This window comes from Loxodonta africana, chromosome 12, assembly GCF_030014295.1.
Source record: "Loxodonta africana isolate mLoxAfr1 chromosome 12, mLoxAfr1.hap2, whole genome shotgun sequence".
NCBI lineage: Eukaryota > Metazoa > Chordata > Mammalia > Proboscidea > Elephantidae > Loxodonta > Loxodonta africana.
In genome coordinates, this window is record NC_087353.1 from 99,089,784 (window position 1) to 99,103,526 (window position 13,743).

General features: G+C 44.8%; 2 protein-coding genes across 10 annotated transcripts in view; both read left to right on the forward strand.

The window, feature by feature from the left end:
• LOC100662871 (small ribosomal subunit protein uS17m) overlaps positions 1-10,309 on the forward strand; it is a 46,785-nt gene extending 36,476 nt beyond the window's left edge. For 5 of the 9 annotated variants that reach the window (XM_023555973.2, XM_010596287.3, XM_064296052.1 and 2 more), the window contains one exon: positions 25-5,893. In XM_023555973.2, coding sequence (XP_023411741.1) covers positions 25-1,082 — 1,058 coding nt within the window. In that variant the 3' untranslated portion in view covers positions 1,083-5,893. Of the gene's footprint in view, positions 1-24; positions 5,894-6,989; positions 7,174-7,221; positions 7,321-7,701; positions 7,842-9,528 lie in introns of those variants that run through there. The other 4 variants (XM_003416537.4, XM_010596292.3, XM_010596291.3 and 1 more) reach the window with 4 other exon arrangements.
• A 3,312-nt stretch (positions 10,310-13,621) lies between these two features.
• The window catches only part of NIPSNAP2 (nipsnap homolog 2), a 33,749-nt gene continuing 33,627 nt past the window's right edge, over positions 13,622-13,743 (forward strand). The window contains exon 1 of the mRNA XM_064296053.1: positions 13,622-13,730. Coding sequence (XP_064152123.1) covers positions 13,639-13,730 — 92 coding nt within the window. The 5' untranslated portion in view covers positions 13,622-13,638. The remainder of the gene's footprint in view (positions 13,731-13,743) is intronic.

Consider the following 13,743-nt stretch of genomic DNA (forward strand, 5'->3'; position numbering starts at 1 on the left):
TTGTATGTTCTCAATTTCTTTTAGATGGGGAGAATAGACCTGAAATAAAAAAGTCTGCTCAAAACCAGAATATTTCTGATGAAAAGCAAATGCGTGACATGATAATGGAAAGACTAACAGGAGACAGTTTCTGGTTCTCCATCTTAGGAGGACTCTGGGATTTTGATTACCAGCTAGAGTTGAGCCAAGAAAACCAGCAGAGACATTTGGGACAAGAGTCTTCCACCCACAAAAAGATCACTCAGGAACAAATCCTTGAATGTAATAAATTTGGGGGAAACTATAACCTGAATTCAAACCTTATTATGCATCAGAGAATTCCTTCCATGAAAATACCCCTTAACTCAGATGCACAAGGAAATGGCATCAAACATAATTCAGACTTGATTTACTGTCAGGGAAACTATGTAAGAGAGAATCCCTATGAATATACTGAATGTGGAAAAATCTTTAAGCAACATCTTCTTTTCACTAATCACATTCATACTGCAGAGAAGCCCAGTGAATGTGGGAGAGCCTTCAGCCACAGCTCATCTGTAACTCAACCTCAAATGGTCCTTACAGGAGAGAAGCCCTATAAGTGTGATGAATGTGGGAAGAGATTCAGCCAGAGGATACATCTTATTCAACATCAGAGAATTCACACAGGTGAAAAACCCTTTATATGCAATGAATGTGGGAAAGCCTTCCGGCAGCATTCATCCTTTACTCAACACCTGAGAATTCACACTGGAGAGAAGCCCTATAAATGCAATCAGTGTGGTAAAGCCTTTAGCCGTATCACGTCACTTACTGAGCATCATAGACTTCACACTGGAGAGAAACCTTATGAATGTAATTTTTGTGGGAAAGCCTTCAGCCAGAGGACACACCTTAATCAACATGAGCGAACTCATACAGGAGAGAAGCCCTATAAATGTAATGAGTGTGGGAAAGCCTTCAGCCAGAGTGCACATCTTAATCAACATAGGAAAATCCATACTCGGGAGAGATTATGTGAATACAATAAATGTGAGAAAGCCTTAAGCCACAGTCCTTCACTTATTCAGCAGCACATACCTCATGGGAGGGAAGTCATATGAATATATTAAATGTAGGAAATTTTTCAGTCAGACCTTTTCATCCCATTCATTATTAAATTATTCATCATGGAGAGAAACTTACAAACTCATAGAAACCAAATAAATTTAGACCTCAAACTAGTAGTACATTATAGCCTCAGGAAGGGTTATAAATTGTAAAAATAATTTATAAATAAGATTATATTAGTAATCATGTCCCAGATCTGATATAAAAAAATTTTTTAACTTAAATTAACCTGTAATTACTCACCAGTAAGCTTTATGGTATAAAGCTTTCAAACAGTTTAAACATTGATTAATCAATGTTGTAGTGTAACCACTTGCAGAAACTTAAACATGAAAGAGCAGTATTTCTCAAACTTCAGTCGTTTGTGTGCCTCCTTTACAGCTTTTACCATATCAATTATTTACTTAATATTTTTCTTTAAAGGAACTTAGAATTTTTAGCCTTTTCCTAAAAAATATTATTTATGGGAACTGTGAGTTTTATATGCTGAGTATATATGTTCTATTGTATGTGTGTGTGTATAGATATATATAAACTCGGAAATTAAATATTCATCAGCGTATCACTTAAAATCTTGTGTACCATCATTTGAGAAACAATGTGATAAGACATGGCAATATCCTGTTATCCTTTTAGCAATTCTTGCATTATTTTCATCTAGTGAGCCCTAGAATCCCTTTGAGAAGAGTCTTGGAGGAGATTGAGGGTCATATTGACCAATTTAAAAAATTTATAAAGAGAAGTCTACTTTTCTATCCTGTTATCCTAGTTTTAAATTTCCCTGTAGCAAGCATAGGTCTTTTTTTTTTTAAGTTAAAATGGTTATTTCTGCTGTATTTGAAATCTTGAACAGAGAGGAGTCCTTCTGATAATGACCAGAGACTAAGACCCCCATGCTTCCTGCACCACTGTGGGAGATGAGAGAGTAGCAGAGTGCAGTGCGATGCATCACTTTTATGTGGCCTTTCTCGCCATAGTCTTGTAACTCTCACCAAATGACTGGGTGGGATTATGCAAATGAGGTGCTTGTGGCCCCCCAAGGGGAGTAGATAACTTGCTAATAATGTAAATAAGGTACATGGCACCCTTGTGGGGGTGAGACCATGCAAATAAGGTGTATGGAACGCTAATGAGGGGGTTAGTCACTTTTGCAATCCTGCTAGGCTTAAAATCAGCCATCTCAGAGGAGAAGAGTGGGACCTCAATACCACCAAGAAGAGACGGAAGCAGAGTGCATCATTTGGATCTAGGGCCCCTGCACTGAGAACCTCCTAGACCCAGGAAACAGCTGTAACACCGAAGATGGCGTAAGACAGCAAGAAGTAGCAGAGAACTGGCAGCACTAGAACTAGGAGACCAGCAGGAGACGGTGTGGTGGGCCTCCCAGCCCATGGAGCAAGAGAGCTGAGCACCTTCAGGCTGGAGGCTTGCTGGTGGAGTGGGGTGCCCTTGGGCACTTACTGGCAGAGGTAAAGAGTTTTTTAACACTTGCCCAAACAGGGTTAAGAGGCCAGACTGAGGGGCCAAGGGACCGAGAGAGGCCTGCCTGCAGGCATGGTGGAGGAGCTGTCCTCGCTGAAGAACTGTACGCTGAGTTGTTCCTTATCCTGAATTGTAACCTGTTTCTTCCCTAATAAACCCCATAATCATGAGTATAGTCTGTGAGCTCTGTGTGGCCATTGCAATGAATTATCAAACTCAGCAGAGGAATAGAGAGTAGTGTGGGAGGGACACTTTGTAGAACTGGTGAAATGATTGGACTGTGGGGGTATGTTTGACCGCCACCTCCTAGAGATCAGCCTTGGGCCGATGTTGATGGTGATTCTTTCCCTCAGGAAATTGGAGGAAGACCTCTGATGCCCCACCGTGCCATTTTTACGTAGAGAGAATGGGTAAGACAGAACCCAAGAGTGAGCTGTGGCACCATATTGAGGTTAAGACTAGGAAGAGCCTACTGGCTTATATGAACAACCCAGAAAGTAGTCCAATTGGCTTAATAATCCATTTCATGTATTGAAATATGTTTATACCATACCTTTTTCCAAAGGGAACTTAAGGTAGTTTATGTCTATGATTATTGCCTTGTTTGACAAAAATCACATTTTCATATTACGTTAAAAGTCAAACTGTCATAAGCCATAAACAGCTGCATGAATGGGCCTGCTTCAGTTTCTTGGCTTTCCTTTTTTCTCTCCGTTCATAGGTGTGGCTGAAGTAACCATAAGGCTGAGGTAGGAATGTAGTCCCCTTGCTTTCTCACCTTTCTTCTAACATAGCTCCCAGCTTGAGACTTCCCTGATTTTTTCCCCTGTGAAAGGATGAGATTTTATAGGCCTTGAGTCAAAACTGAAGTGATTTAAAGACTTAAAAATTCAAACACTGAAAACGAAAAAGAAACAAATTCATTTTATCACCGAAGTTAACGTTTTCAAGGTGCATTTCTGTCCCACCCAGGAGTGTATGTGAAATAGCCACTAAACCTGAGCAACTGTAGTCAAGGAGGGTTTCTAATAGCGATCTGCGCTCAGGTGTCTGTGCTGGGGAGACTGATCTCCAGGCAGATCAGTTCTGGAAGTATCTGTTCACCAGAAGAAGCCACAGTTAACATTCATTTGCCATAATGACTCAGAGGATAGGGCAGTCAGATTTCAGAAAGGGACAGAGTGAGCCAAGGTGAATCCTCAGATAGAAGAGGTAGAAGTAATGTTCAGTTACAACTGATGAAGGCTTTAGTCAAAGTTTCCTTTTGCAACCAGAAAACAAAACAAAACTTAAATATTCTACAAAGAGTACTAAGGCCTCCAAAACAAGGCAGTGTATCCCAGCAGAGGTGTAAAATAAGAACAATGTGGAATTTTCAGAAGAGGATCAGCAGAACTTGGACTATGCCAAAAAAGAGGTGTCTGGACTGAACTCGATCACAGTTGGACAAGGGTTTTCACTAATTCTTCATAAGTAGGAATTGGAAATTAAGATGAGATTTCTATTATATGTAATATATATACCTTATTTTACAACATATAATATTACATTGTATTTCTATTATATATCCCTTAGGGTCATAAAAAAAACTCTTTAAAATGTTCAAAAGCAAAGATATCACCTTGAGGACTAAGGTGTGCCTGACCCAAGCCATGGTATCTTCAATCACCTCATATGCGTGCGAAAGCTGGACAATGAATAGTTGATGCATTTGAATTGTGGTGTTGGTGAAAAATATTGTATATACCATGGACTACCAGAAGAACCCTGGTGGCCTAGTAGTTAAGTGCTGTGGCTGCTAACCAAAGGGTCGGCAGTTCAAATCCACCGCGCGCTCCTTGGAAACTCGATGGGGCAGTTCTACTCTATCCTATAGGGTTGCTATGAGTCAGAATCGACTCGACAGCACTGGGTTTACCAGAAGAACAAACAAACCTGTCTTAGAAGAAGTATAGAGAGAATGCTCCTCAGAAGGGAGAATGGCAAGAATTTGTCTCAAGTACTTTGCACATGTTATCAGGAGGGACCTGTCCCTGGAGAAGGGCATCATGCTTGGTAAAGTAGAGGGTCAGCAAAAAAGTGGAAGGCCCTTAAGAAAATGGGTTGACACAATGGTTGCAACAGTGGGCTCAAACGTAGCAAAGATTGTGAGGATGGCGCAGGGCTGGGCAGTGTTTTGTTCTGTTGTACATAGGGTCACTATGAATTGGAAACCGCTTGAGGGCACCTAACAACAACAGGGTCATAAATGAGTATGTTAACTGTATAGTAAACTATGTCATTCTGGTATAGATTCAGTCATTCTCATGTTCTTTGTCTTCAAAATGTTCCAAATTAAGGAGTAAACTCTGAGTGTATTGTTGTTAGGTGCTGTTATGGATTGAATTGTGTCCCCCCAAAAATGTGTGTCAACTTGGCTAGTCCCTGATACCCAGTATTGTGATTGTCCACCATTTTGTCATCTGATGTGATTTTCCTATGTGTTGTAAATCCTACCTCTGTAATGTTAATAAGGTGGGATTAGTGGCAGTTCTGTTAATGAGGCAGGACTCAAACTACAAGATAAGGTTGTGTCTTAAGCCAATCTCTTTTGAGATCTAAAAGAACTGAGCAGAGAGACATGGGGACCTCATACGACCAAGAAAGCAGCTCTGGAAGCAGACTGCGTCCTTTGGATCCAGGTTCCCTGCTCAGAGAAGCTTCTAGACCAAGGGAAGATTGAGGGGAAGGACCTTCCTCCAGAACCGACAGAGAATGCCTTCCCTTAGAGCTGGTGCCCCGAATTCAGACTTCTAGCCTACTAGACTATGAGAGAAAAAAACTATCTTTGTTAAAGCCATCCATTTGTGGTATTTCTGTTATAGCAGCACTAGGTAACTAAGACGGGTGCCATCAAGTCTGTTCCCACTCATAGTGACCCTGTGTACAACAGAAGGAAACGCTGCCTAAGCTTGTGAATTACATCAAAATACTGGTGCTTTTGGAGTAGGGAGGCCGGAGGAGTGATACTTGTTCTAAATCTTTGTTGTGGTTCATTTCTGTCTGGAAAGACAAAACATTATCCTTTCTCATGTATTAGTTCATTTGATCCATCAACCAGGTATTATTGTCCTTTTATGGAAAGAGAGACATAAACTTAGACATAATAATAAGTGGCTTTATTATTCCGGGTTTCTCAGACTGAAATGTCACTAGGACATGGGTTGTCTTACTCCTAATCCAGTGAATACAAGCAATGCCTGGACAGTCTTACAGTACTCAGAAAACATCTGATAAGTATATGAACATTAATAAAATGAAAAATTGCTGTTCAACACCAAAACTTGTGTGACTCTATTTCCCAGAATCTGAGTATCGACGATCATTGTTTTGATAGGTTCTGTTATGTCCAAGGAGCTCTGGTGGTGCAGTGGTTAAGCGCTCAGCTGCTAACTGAGAGGGTGGCTGTTCAAACCCACCCAGGTGCGAACGGCAGTAGAAAGACGTGGCAGGCAGCTTCTGCAAAGATTACACTCTTGGAAACCCCTGGGGCAGTTCTACTTTGTTTTATAGGGTCACTACAAATGGAAATCAACTCGATGGAAATGGTTTTGTTGTTGTCCTTATGTCCAAAGAACTTCCAGCGTGGAGAGAGATACTAATTACTATTTATATTTTAGTTAGTGTTTATTAATTTAAAGCACGAACTGACATTCTTTAAACAGTCAACATTCCTGTATTTACAGGTGTACAACTAATAAATAAAAACAGGGATTTCAAAAATTAGACTTCCCCTATCTTTTAAACACTGACTTCGTATTTAATCACATCTAAACATTTAATTAAAATCACAAACCTATAATATCAGACTCTATTAAATGCTTTAAGCCCTTTAAGAAACAGAAAAGACAGACCCAGAATATCGCAATGGTTGGTTGCACCTAAGCCAGTTACAAAGATTTTGACTCCACGGATTAACTGCATGGATTTAACTTTTTTATCCCTGTACGAACACTTTTTCAGAGTTGCATTTTTCATACATTTCCAGGGTTTAGGTTGATCTACCATGTACCTTTCTAAGGAGTCGGCAAGAAAAAGGAATGAACTCACGGAGGGAGCACCCCATAAACAAGATACACACGGGTTTAATTGTGTTTATTTGCTAATCTGTAGTGCACAATTTCACATGGGTGTCACCACTGGCGCATACGTTGCTTACTGGTTAAACCAGCCCTGAATAACTAGAGATACAGCAACGATAAGGATGAATCTCAAAAAAGTTAAGAATAGGAAAGCGCTGCAGTCACGGTATGCACCGGAAAAGGTCAAAAGGACCCTGGCACGCCAAGGTCCGCGGCTTCTTTAAGGGGGCGGAGCCCTGCCTTTAACCCTGCCCCGGACTGAGGGACCCGCGCCCAATGAGAGGGAGGGCCGGGGGAGGGGCGGCGTGCGTGCGGCGTGACGCCATCATGCTGCGACTTTCTCTTCTCGGGCCGTGCGGCTGTACCGAATAGAACTGGGACGTCAGTGGGGTTCCCAGGTAGCTGATATTGGAAGTGGGTTCAGGGAAGCGCAGGGTCCGAGAGAAGCCGAGGCGCCGCCTCGTCAAAGCCCTGCGAGCAGGTCAAGTCCCATGGGACCTCGAGGTTGTCCTTCCCCCAGCGGGGCGGGACCGATTGAGCATAAACTGATCCCGAAAGCAGCTCCCAGCAGAGTTCTCCTCAATAAGGAGGACCCCGGGCCGCCCTGCCAAGGGCTTGCGCGCCAGAGGTAGCCGGGCTGTGAGCCTGTGGATAGAGTCAGCCCAGCGGGAGGGAAAGAGATAAGGAACACCGAGAAAGGCCCTCGTTTATTAGTTACTGGACCTTACTAGTTAAATTCTCAAGGCGCTCCCGTGAGTAGGCCCCATTGTTACCCCCATTTTGCAAAGAGGGAAACAGAGCCTTAGATCGGTTAAAGGTACTGCTTTGTAAACAGTATGAGGATGGGAGTTTGTGTAGGTAGTTAAAATAGTAAGATGTGCGAACATCTCTAAGTGGCGATTACAGAAGACTAGCAAAAGCTTTTTGTGAACTTGGACAGTTCTAGTGACAAAATCCATTTGGCACGTCAAAACCAACATATTCTTAAACTTTGAAATTTGTTTTTCAGGTGATCAAAGCCACATAATGTCAGTGGTTCGTTCATGCGTGCATGCCAAATGGGTCGTGGGGAGGGTGATTGGGACAGCAATGCAAAAGACTGCCAAAGTGAGAGCGACCAGGCTTGTTCTGGATCCCTACTTATTAAAGGTAAGGAGCATCCCTGTGTTCAGATGGCATTGACAAAACACCAGCATGTTCCAGGCACCTCAGCAGAAAAATCCTTCCTTAGTGGTAAGGAAGTTTTTAGCATCTGCTGTGTGCCCGGGCATTATCCTGGTTTGTGGGTATAATTAGATGAATTAGCCATGATCTCTACTGCATTCCTGGGAGACAGGTGATTTCAAATCAATCTGATGACTGATGTAGTTGTTGTATAGTGAAACCTGTGAGAGCCGGAACTCAACGGGACTGCCTAGTTTTCCCAGATCTTGCAAGTTTTCCGATTTTGACAGGGTGCAGTCTACCACTTTTCCATCACTTGTTTGAGTGGAAGTCATTTGTATTTTCCTTCTCTGATAGGTTTCTTACCTTACACAGGTTTCAGCTTTCCCATCTTTTACTGTATTTGCAAAGTACTGTGAGAGGAGTCAGTAAGACCCTTCATTCTTTCCTCCCAGAGAGCTGGACAATAGCATTCTCCATTAAGAGACTTCGGAGCTGAATCTCAAATAGCATTTCATCCATAGGACCAGATGAGGGGAAATCGTTCGGCTCATGATGAGTAGTTTGTTGAAGTTTGTTTAGCAGTCAAAGGGCATGGTGTTTTAGCATAACAGAAAGTGGCTCAGCACGGTTGGGTGCAGAGCTTAGCACTTAGTAGGCACGCTTGTTGTATAAATGGTAGGGACAATTGGAGCTGGACTTTGAAGTGTCTTGTGCGTTGTGTTTACAAGTTTGAATTTCATCTTACAAGCCAAGGAAAGACAGACGTGGAGACATGGGGCTGGGGCCTGGAGGTGAGGAGATCAGTAAGGAGGCTACTGTAAAAGGTCTAGGATAGGAATGATGAGGGCCTGAACTAATGTCAGGACAATGGAGGTAGAGTGACAAAAGCAGATTTCAGGAACAGGGGACACAGGTCATTCGTTTGTTACATGTACAAAGGAGGGAGAAGGAAGTGCCAAGGATGGCTCTGCGTTCCAGGTTGGCCACAGGAGTAGGTAGAAATGCTGTTTGTTATCGAGGATTGAAAAAATACAGGAGCACGCGGAGGAGTGAAGCCATGATCATTGCCCCTGGAGTCAGGACATCTGAGTTTGGATACTGACTCTGGATGTTACTTAACCTCCCTGTTTTCCTCATCTATAAAAGGGAAATACTGGTATCTCCACTGCAGGGTTGTTGTGAGGAATAGGTGATGCTAGTTAGCAATTACGACTTCTTTTCAGTACTTTGAGCCAAGCACATGGCTAAGTACTTTACGTACATTAGAATATTGAATTCTCTTGATAACTCTAGAGGTTCAGGGGTAAGAGCCTCATCTCATGATTGAAAAAAACTGAGCTCAGATTGGTTCAGTGACTTGTCTCAAATTGTACATCTCATGGTGCGAGAGGATCATGTTTATAGGCAGGAGAGAAGGCTCCAGTGGGAAGGGTAGGTTTAAACATTTTAGGCAGAGATGATTATTGATAGAACAAGGCTCTTGCTGGGGGTGGGCTGAGAGCTCAGGAAAAGTCGATGCTCTTTACCAAAGATGAAGCAGCAGCTAAGTGTCGTATTTTCTCTCCCCAAGTCCCATCTTGCATTGTCTGCATCGCGCCTTCACGTTCTGTCCTGCATTGCCAGGTCACAGCTGGGAGCTGCTGATTTTTTTCTCTTCTTCTCTCACTAGTATTTTAATAAGCGAAAGACCTACTTTGCTCATGACGCACTTCAGCAGTGCACAGTGGGGGATATCGTGCTTCTCAAAGCCTTGCCTGCCCCACGCTCCAAGCATGTGAAACATGAGCTGGCCGAGATCGTTTTCAAGGTTGGGAGAGTCATAGATCCAGTGACGGGAAAACCCTGTGCAGGAACGACCTACCTGGAGAGTCCAGTCGGTTCGGAGCCCACTCACCTGACCGAAGGTCTGAAAGAACTCACCATCCCCTCAGCACAGTAAAGGCAGAGGAGAAGAAGGCGCCACAGGGAGGGAGTTACAAGTTTGCTTTGTGGAAAAAGAAACTTTTCAAAGTTTTGTCACAAACTTTGTCCAATTTCCCTACTGGTATTTATGAAATTCATAAAAGCAACTGAAGTAAAAGCTTGTTATAATTTTTCATAAAGGTTTATTTTCCTAAAGGCTTTATTTTCTTCTCAGTGACCATACTTTCATGTTAAACCTAGCAATCCACCGTGTCATTCTGTAAGCTCATTGTTTTCGAAGGGGTATTGTTTTTTCATTCTAAAGAAACCTGGACTTGTCTTAGAGCCTTTATTTTAGGAAAAGAAAAACTTTTGATGTAAACCAGTAAGACCACATTAAGTATTTGCTTTTGGTGGTATATATTTAAAATTAATTTTTTTTTTTCTGATTTCACCAATTCTGAGGAAAATAGCATGCTTGTGGTCAGATTTTATCAGATTAAGCTGTATTAATAAAAAATGTCAACATGTAGAAAATTTTTATAAAATTTTGTGTCACTTTTCTTACATCCTAGGTTCTAGGCTAGTTTAATTAAAACCAGTAACAGTGGCTGTCAGTTCGGACTCATGGCAACCCCATGTGTTTCAGAGTAGAACTGTGCTCCACGGGGTTTCAATGGCAGATTTTTTGGAAATAGATTGCCAGGTCTTTCTTCCAGGGTGCCTGTGTGGACTCAAACGGCCATCCTTTCAGTTAGCAGCTAAGCGAATTAACCGTTTGCATCACCCAAGGACTCCAGTTTAAATAGGCTGAGTTCTTAAAATCTAAGACATTGCCAAAGTTTTCACACACGCATCTGAGTTGGAGAGTTTGAGTTTGTTGCTGTTGGTTAATGAACTGTGATAGCTTAGACTTAAACCAAAGAAAAATTGAGCTATATAATTCAGTTTGTGGTTTCTAAAAAGAGATTTGGATCCTATCTGAGCTTCAGCCAACATGAGTATTGTTCAACGATGACTGCAGGCAGGCCGCCCTCTCAGGACTCACAGTCTCATGGAGGACATATGCAGCCTGCCGTCATGGCCAGCAGGAGCACATGGGTCCTTCCCAGGAGAGGTGAGAGAGTGCTCAAACTCAGTCTGAGAGGAAGAGTCTCCAGGCTGGCAGGGTGGGTGGGGGGTGTGTGGAAAGGGCACTCCAGCCAGAGGAAAGGGAGTGTAAAGTCCCCAAAGTGTGAAAGGGGACTGAAAGTAGGAAGGATTGCTGGGGGTGGAGCTCTGGTAGAGAAATAAAAAAAAAAAAAAAATGAAATAGGAGTTACATTTTATGTCATTGTAGATTATTTAAAGAGAAAATGATACTGCATTTCAATAACAGTGATAGCATCAGTGGACTGGAAGGGGAAGGATTAGAGATGGGGAGATGAGACCTGTTGGAAGGCTGTGGCCCTCAGACCTGAGCTACACTGGGCAGGGAATATGGAGAGAGGATGGGTAGATAATGTTCCAGAGCTCTCTCAGGGCTTGACACCAGGGGGGATGAGCAAGAGCGAAGCATCTAAGAGAGCTGCTGATACCACCCAGGGGTTCCTTACCACACCGATGTGTTCAGATGCTGCCCTAGCCAGACAGCTGCATCTCTCCTGCCCAGTGCTCCTTTCACTCCCAAGATTCCCAGTTTTGGAGCCTCCCAGTCCACAAATCTTGTCCGTCCCCGCCCCCCCCCAGCTCTGGTGCCTAGGTAGCGGAGGCCTCCCAAGTTGCCCAATCCTGACAAGGCAGCAGCCTTTGATACTGCCTGGTGCCTCTTAGGAAACCCTGGTGGCCTAGTGGTTAAGTGCTACGGCTGCTTACCAAAGGGTCGGCAGTTCAAATCCGCCAGGCGCTCCTTGGAAACTCTATGGGGCGGTTCTACTCTGTCCTATAGGGTCGCTCTGAGTCGGAATCGACTGCAGCACTGGGTTTGGGTTTTTTTGGTTCAGTGCCTCTTAAGTGTGGCCATGAGCGAGAGATTACACCCCAGAGCTTGTTTCCTCTTTCAGGCTGGACGAGTAAGCCAGCGAGACCCGGTTTAAACTAGTTCAAGAGGCCTAAAGTTAACCTTGGCTCATTAAGTGCCTCACACATAGTAACCCCTAGGAGGAGTTCAACTGCCGTTTTCTAAACACATCCCGTGAAGCTGCTTGTGACCCTTACTGCAGCTGCCTAGCGTGGTTCAGAATGTCGATGTAATTCACGTGATCTCCCCGCTTGTAAGCTCTATAAAAGTGACCTTCCTAAACCTTATTCTTGCCAACAGCCTTGGAGGCACCAACCCTGACTCTTCCTTGCTCAAGGAAATAGAGCTGCCTTTCTGATCTCCCACCTTGGCCTCGTTTATTGGCTGTGACAGGTGCGCCGAACAGGACCTGGAGTTTCCAGCAACACTGAGGGCATTTTCCTCTCAGCCTCTGGAGCTTGGAACTGGCAGACCACTGCCTTCTTGAAATGCTCCCCTGCAGGCTGCAGCCCTGGTCCTCTGCCTTGTCCCCTCCTCTCAGTGTCTGGCTTCCTTCCTGCCCATCTTGTCTTGGTTGCAGTTTTTCACGGTTCATCTGTGGCTCTTTATCTTTACTCAGGAAATATTTTCCCTGAACACTCATCTGGGCTGGCCCTCTCCTTTGTTTAAGTTGTTCCCTCTGTCAGGAATGTCCTCCTTTCTACCATTGGTCAACTCTTTCCAAGAGGACTGAGCTGTGGGGCCAGCTCCTCTGGGGACTTTTTCCTGGTCTACCCTCCCCTTCCCAGCTATCCTCAGTTACACAGCCTTTTCCTTCGAGTCTTGTGAACCACTGCATTTGAATACTGACACTTCCATCCGATCACCAGTTCACATCATGTCCCCACCATAGGGGGGCTGCTTGAGGGTACAAACGGGGACTCCACATGACCAGCACCCTTCAGTGCCTAAATGAACAGGAGTGAATAATCAAGAGACTGCGAGAGAATTTGAGTGTTTCCACCCAAAATGCTTTTATTAAAGTGTTCTCTTTTTTTTTGTTGTTAGAAAAGGTAATATACTCACAAGGAGTCCTGGTGGCGCAATGGTTAAGTGCTTGGCTGCTAACTGTAAGGCTGTGGGTCAGCGGCTCGAAGCCACCCACTGCTCTGTGAGGGAGGGGGAAAGATCACAGCCTTGGAAATCCCGAGGCAGTTCTACTCTATAGTATCCCCCATACGGTCACTATCAGTTGGAATCTGGCAATGATTTGGTATTTTCTTTTAATATATTCACATGGTGCAAAATTTAAGGAGTCCCCGGATGCAAACGGTTAATGCCCTTGGCTGCTTCCTGAAAGGTTAGAGGTTCCAGCCCCTTCAGAAGCACCTGGGAAGAAAGGCCTACCAGTCTACTTCCAAAAAATCTGCCATTGAAAACCCTATGGAGCACCGTTCTACTCATGGGGTCGCCATAAGTCAGGCTCTCAAGGCAAATGGTCTTAACAGAATTCAGAAGGTACTGGGGAGAAGTCCCCTCCCACATGTGCCCCCTAGACTCTGGGCTCCCCTGGGCAACAGCGCGACTCTCCTTGTGAATCCTTGCACGCACATTCAAGCAGGTCCGTGTTCCTTTGCACACCGTGCTCTGAGCGCCCAGCTTTGCCGACTGTCTCCCGCTTCCAAGTCTCTTCGGCCGACACCCAGTGCCTCCCCTCGGTCCCTGCCCCGGCCACGCCCCCGGCCCTGGCCACGCCCCGTCGGCCGCGCTGCTCCCCCTGGCGGCGGCGCCCCGCACTGCAGCGCCCGCCCCGCACTGCAGCGTGCGGCCGGCCGGGGGAGGGGTCACGCCAGCGGCTCCGGCGGCGTCACGGCGGCGGTAACCCAGCGCCCGAGCAAGATGGCGGCGCGAGTCCTGCGGGCCCGCGGAGCGTCCTCGGCCGGGAGTCTGCTGCAGCGGGCCGGCCCCTGCGGCCTCCTGTCCGCGCTCCGGTGAGCAGCGCCC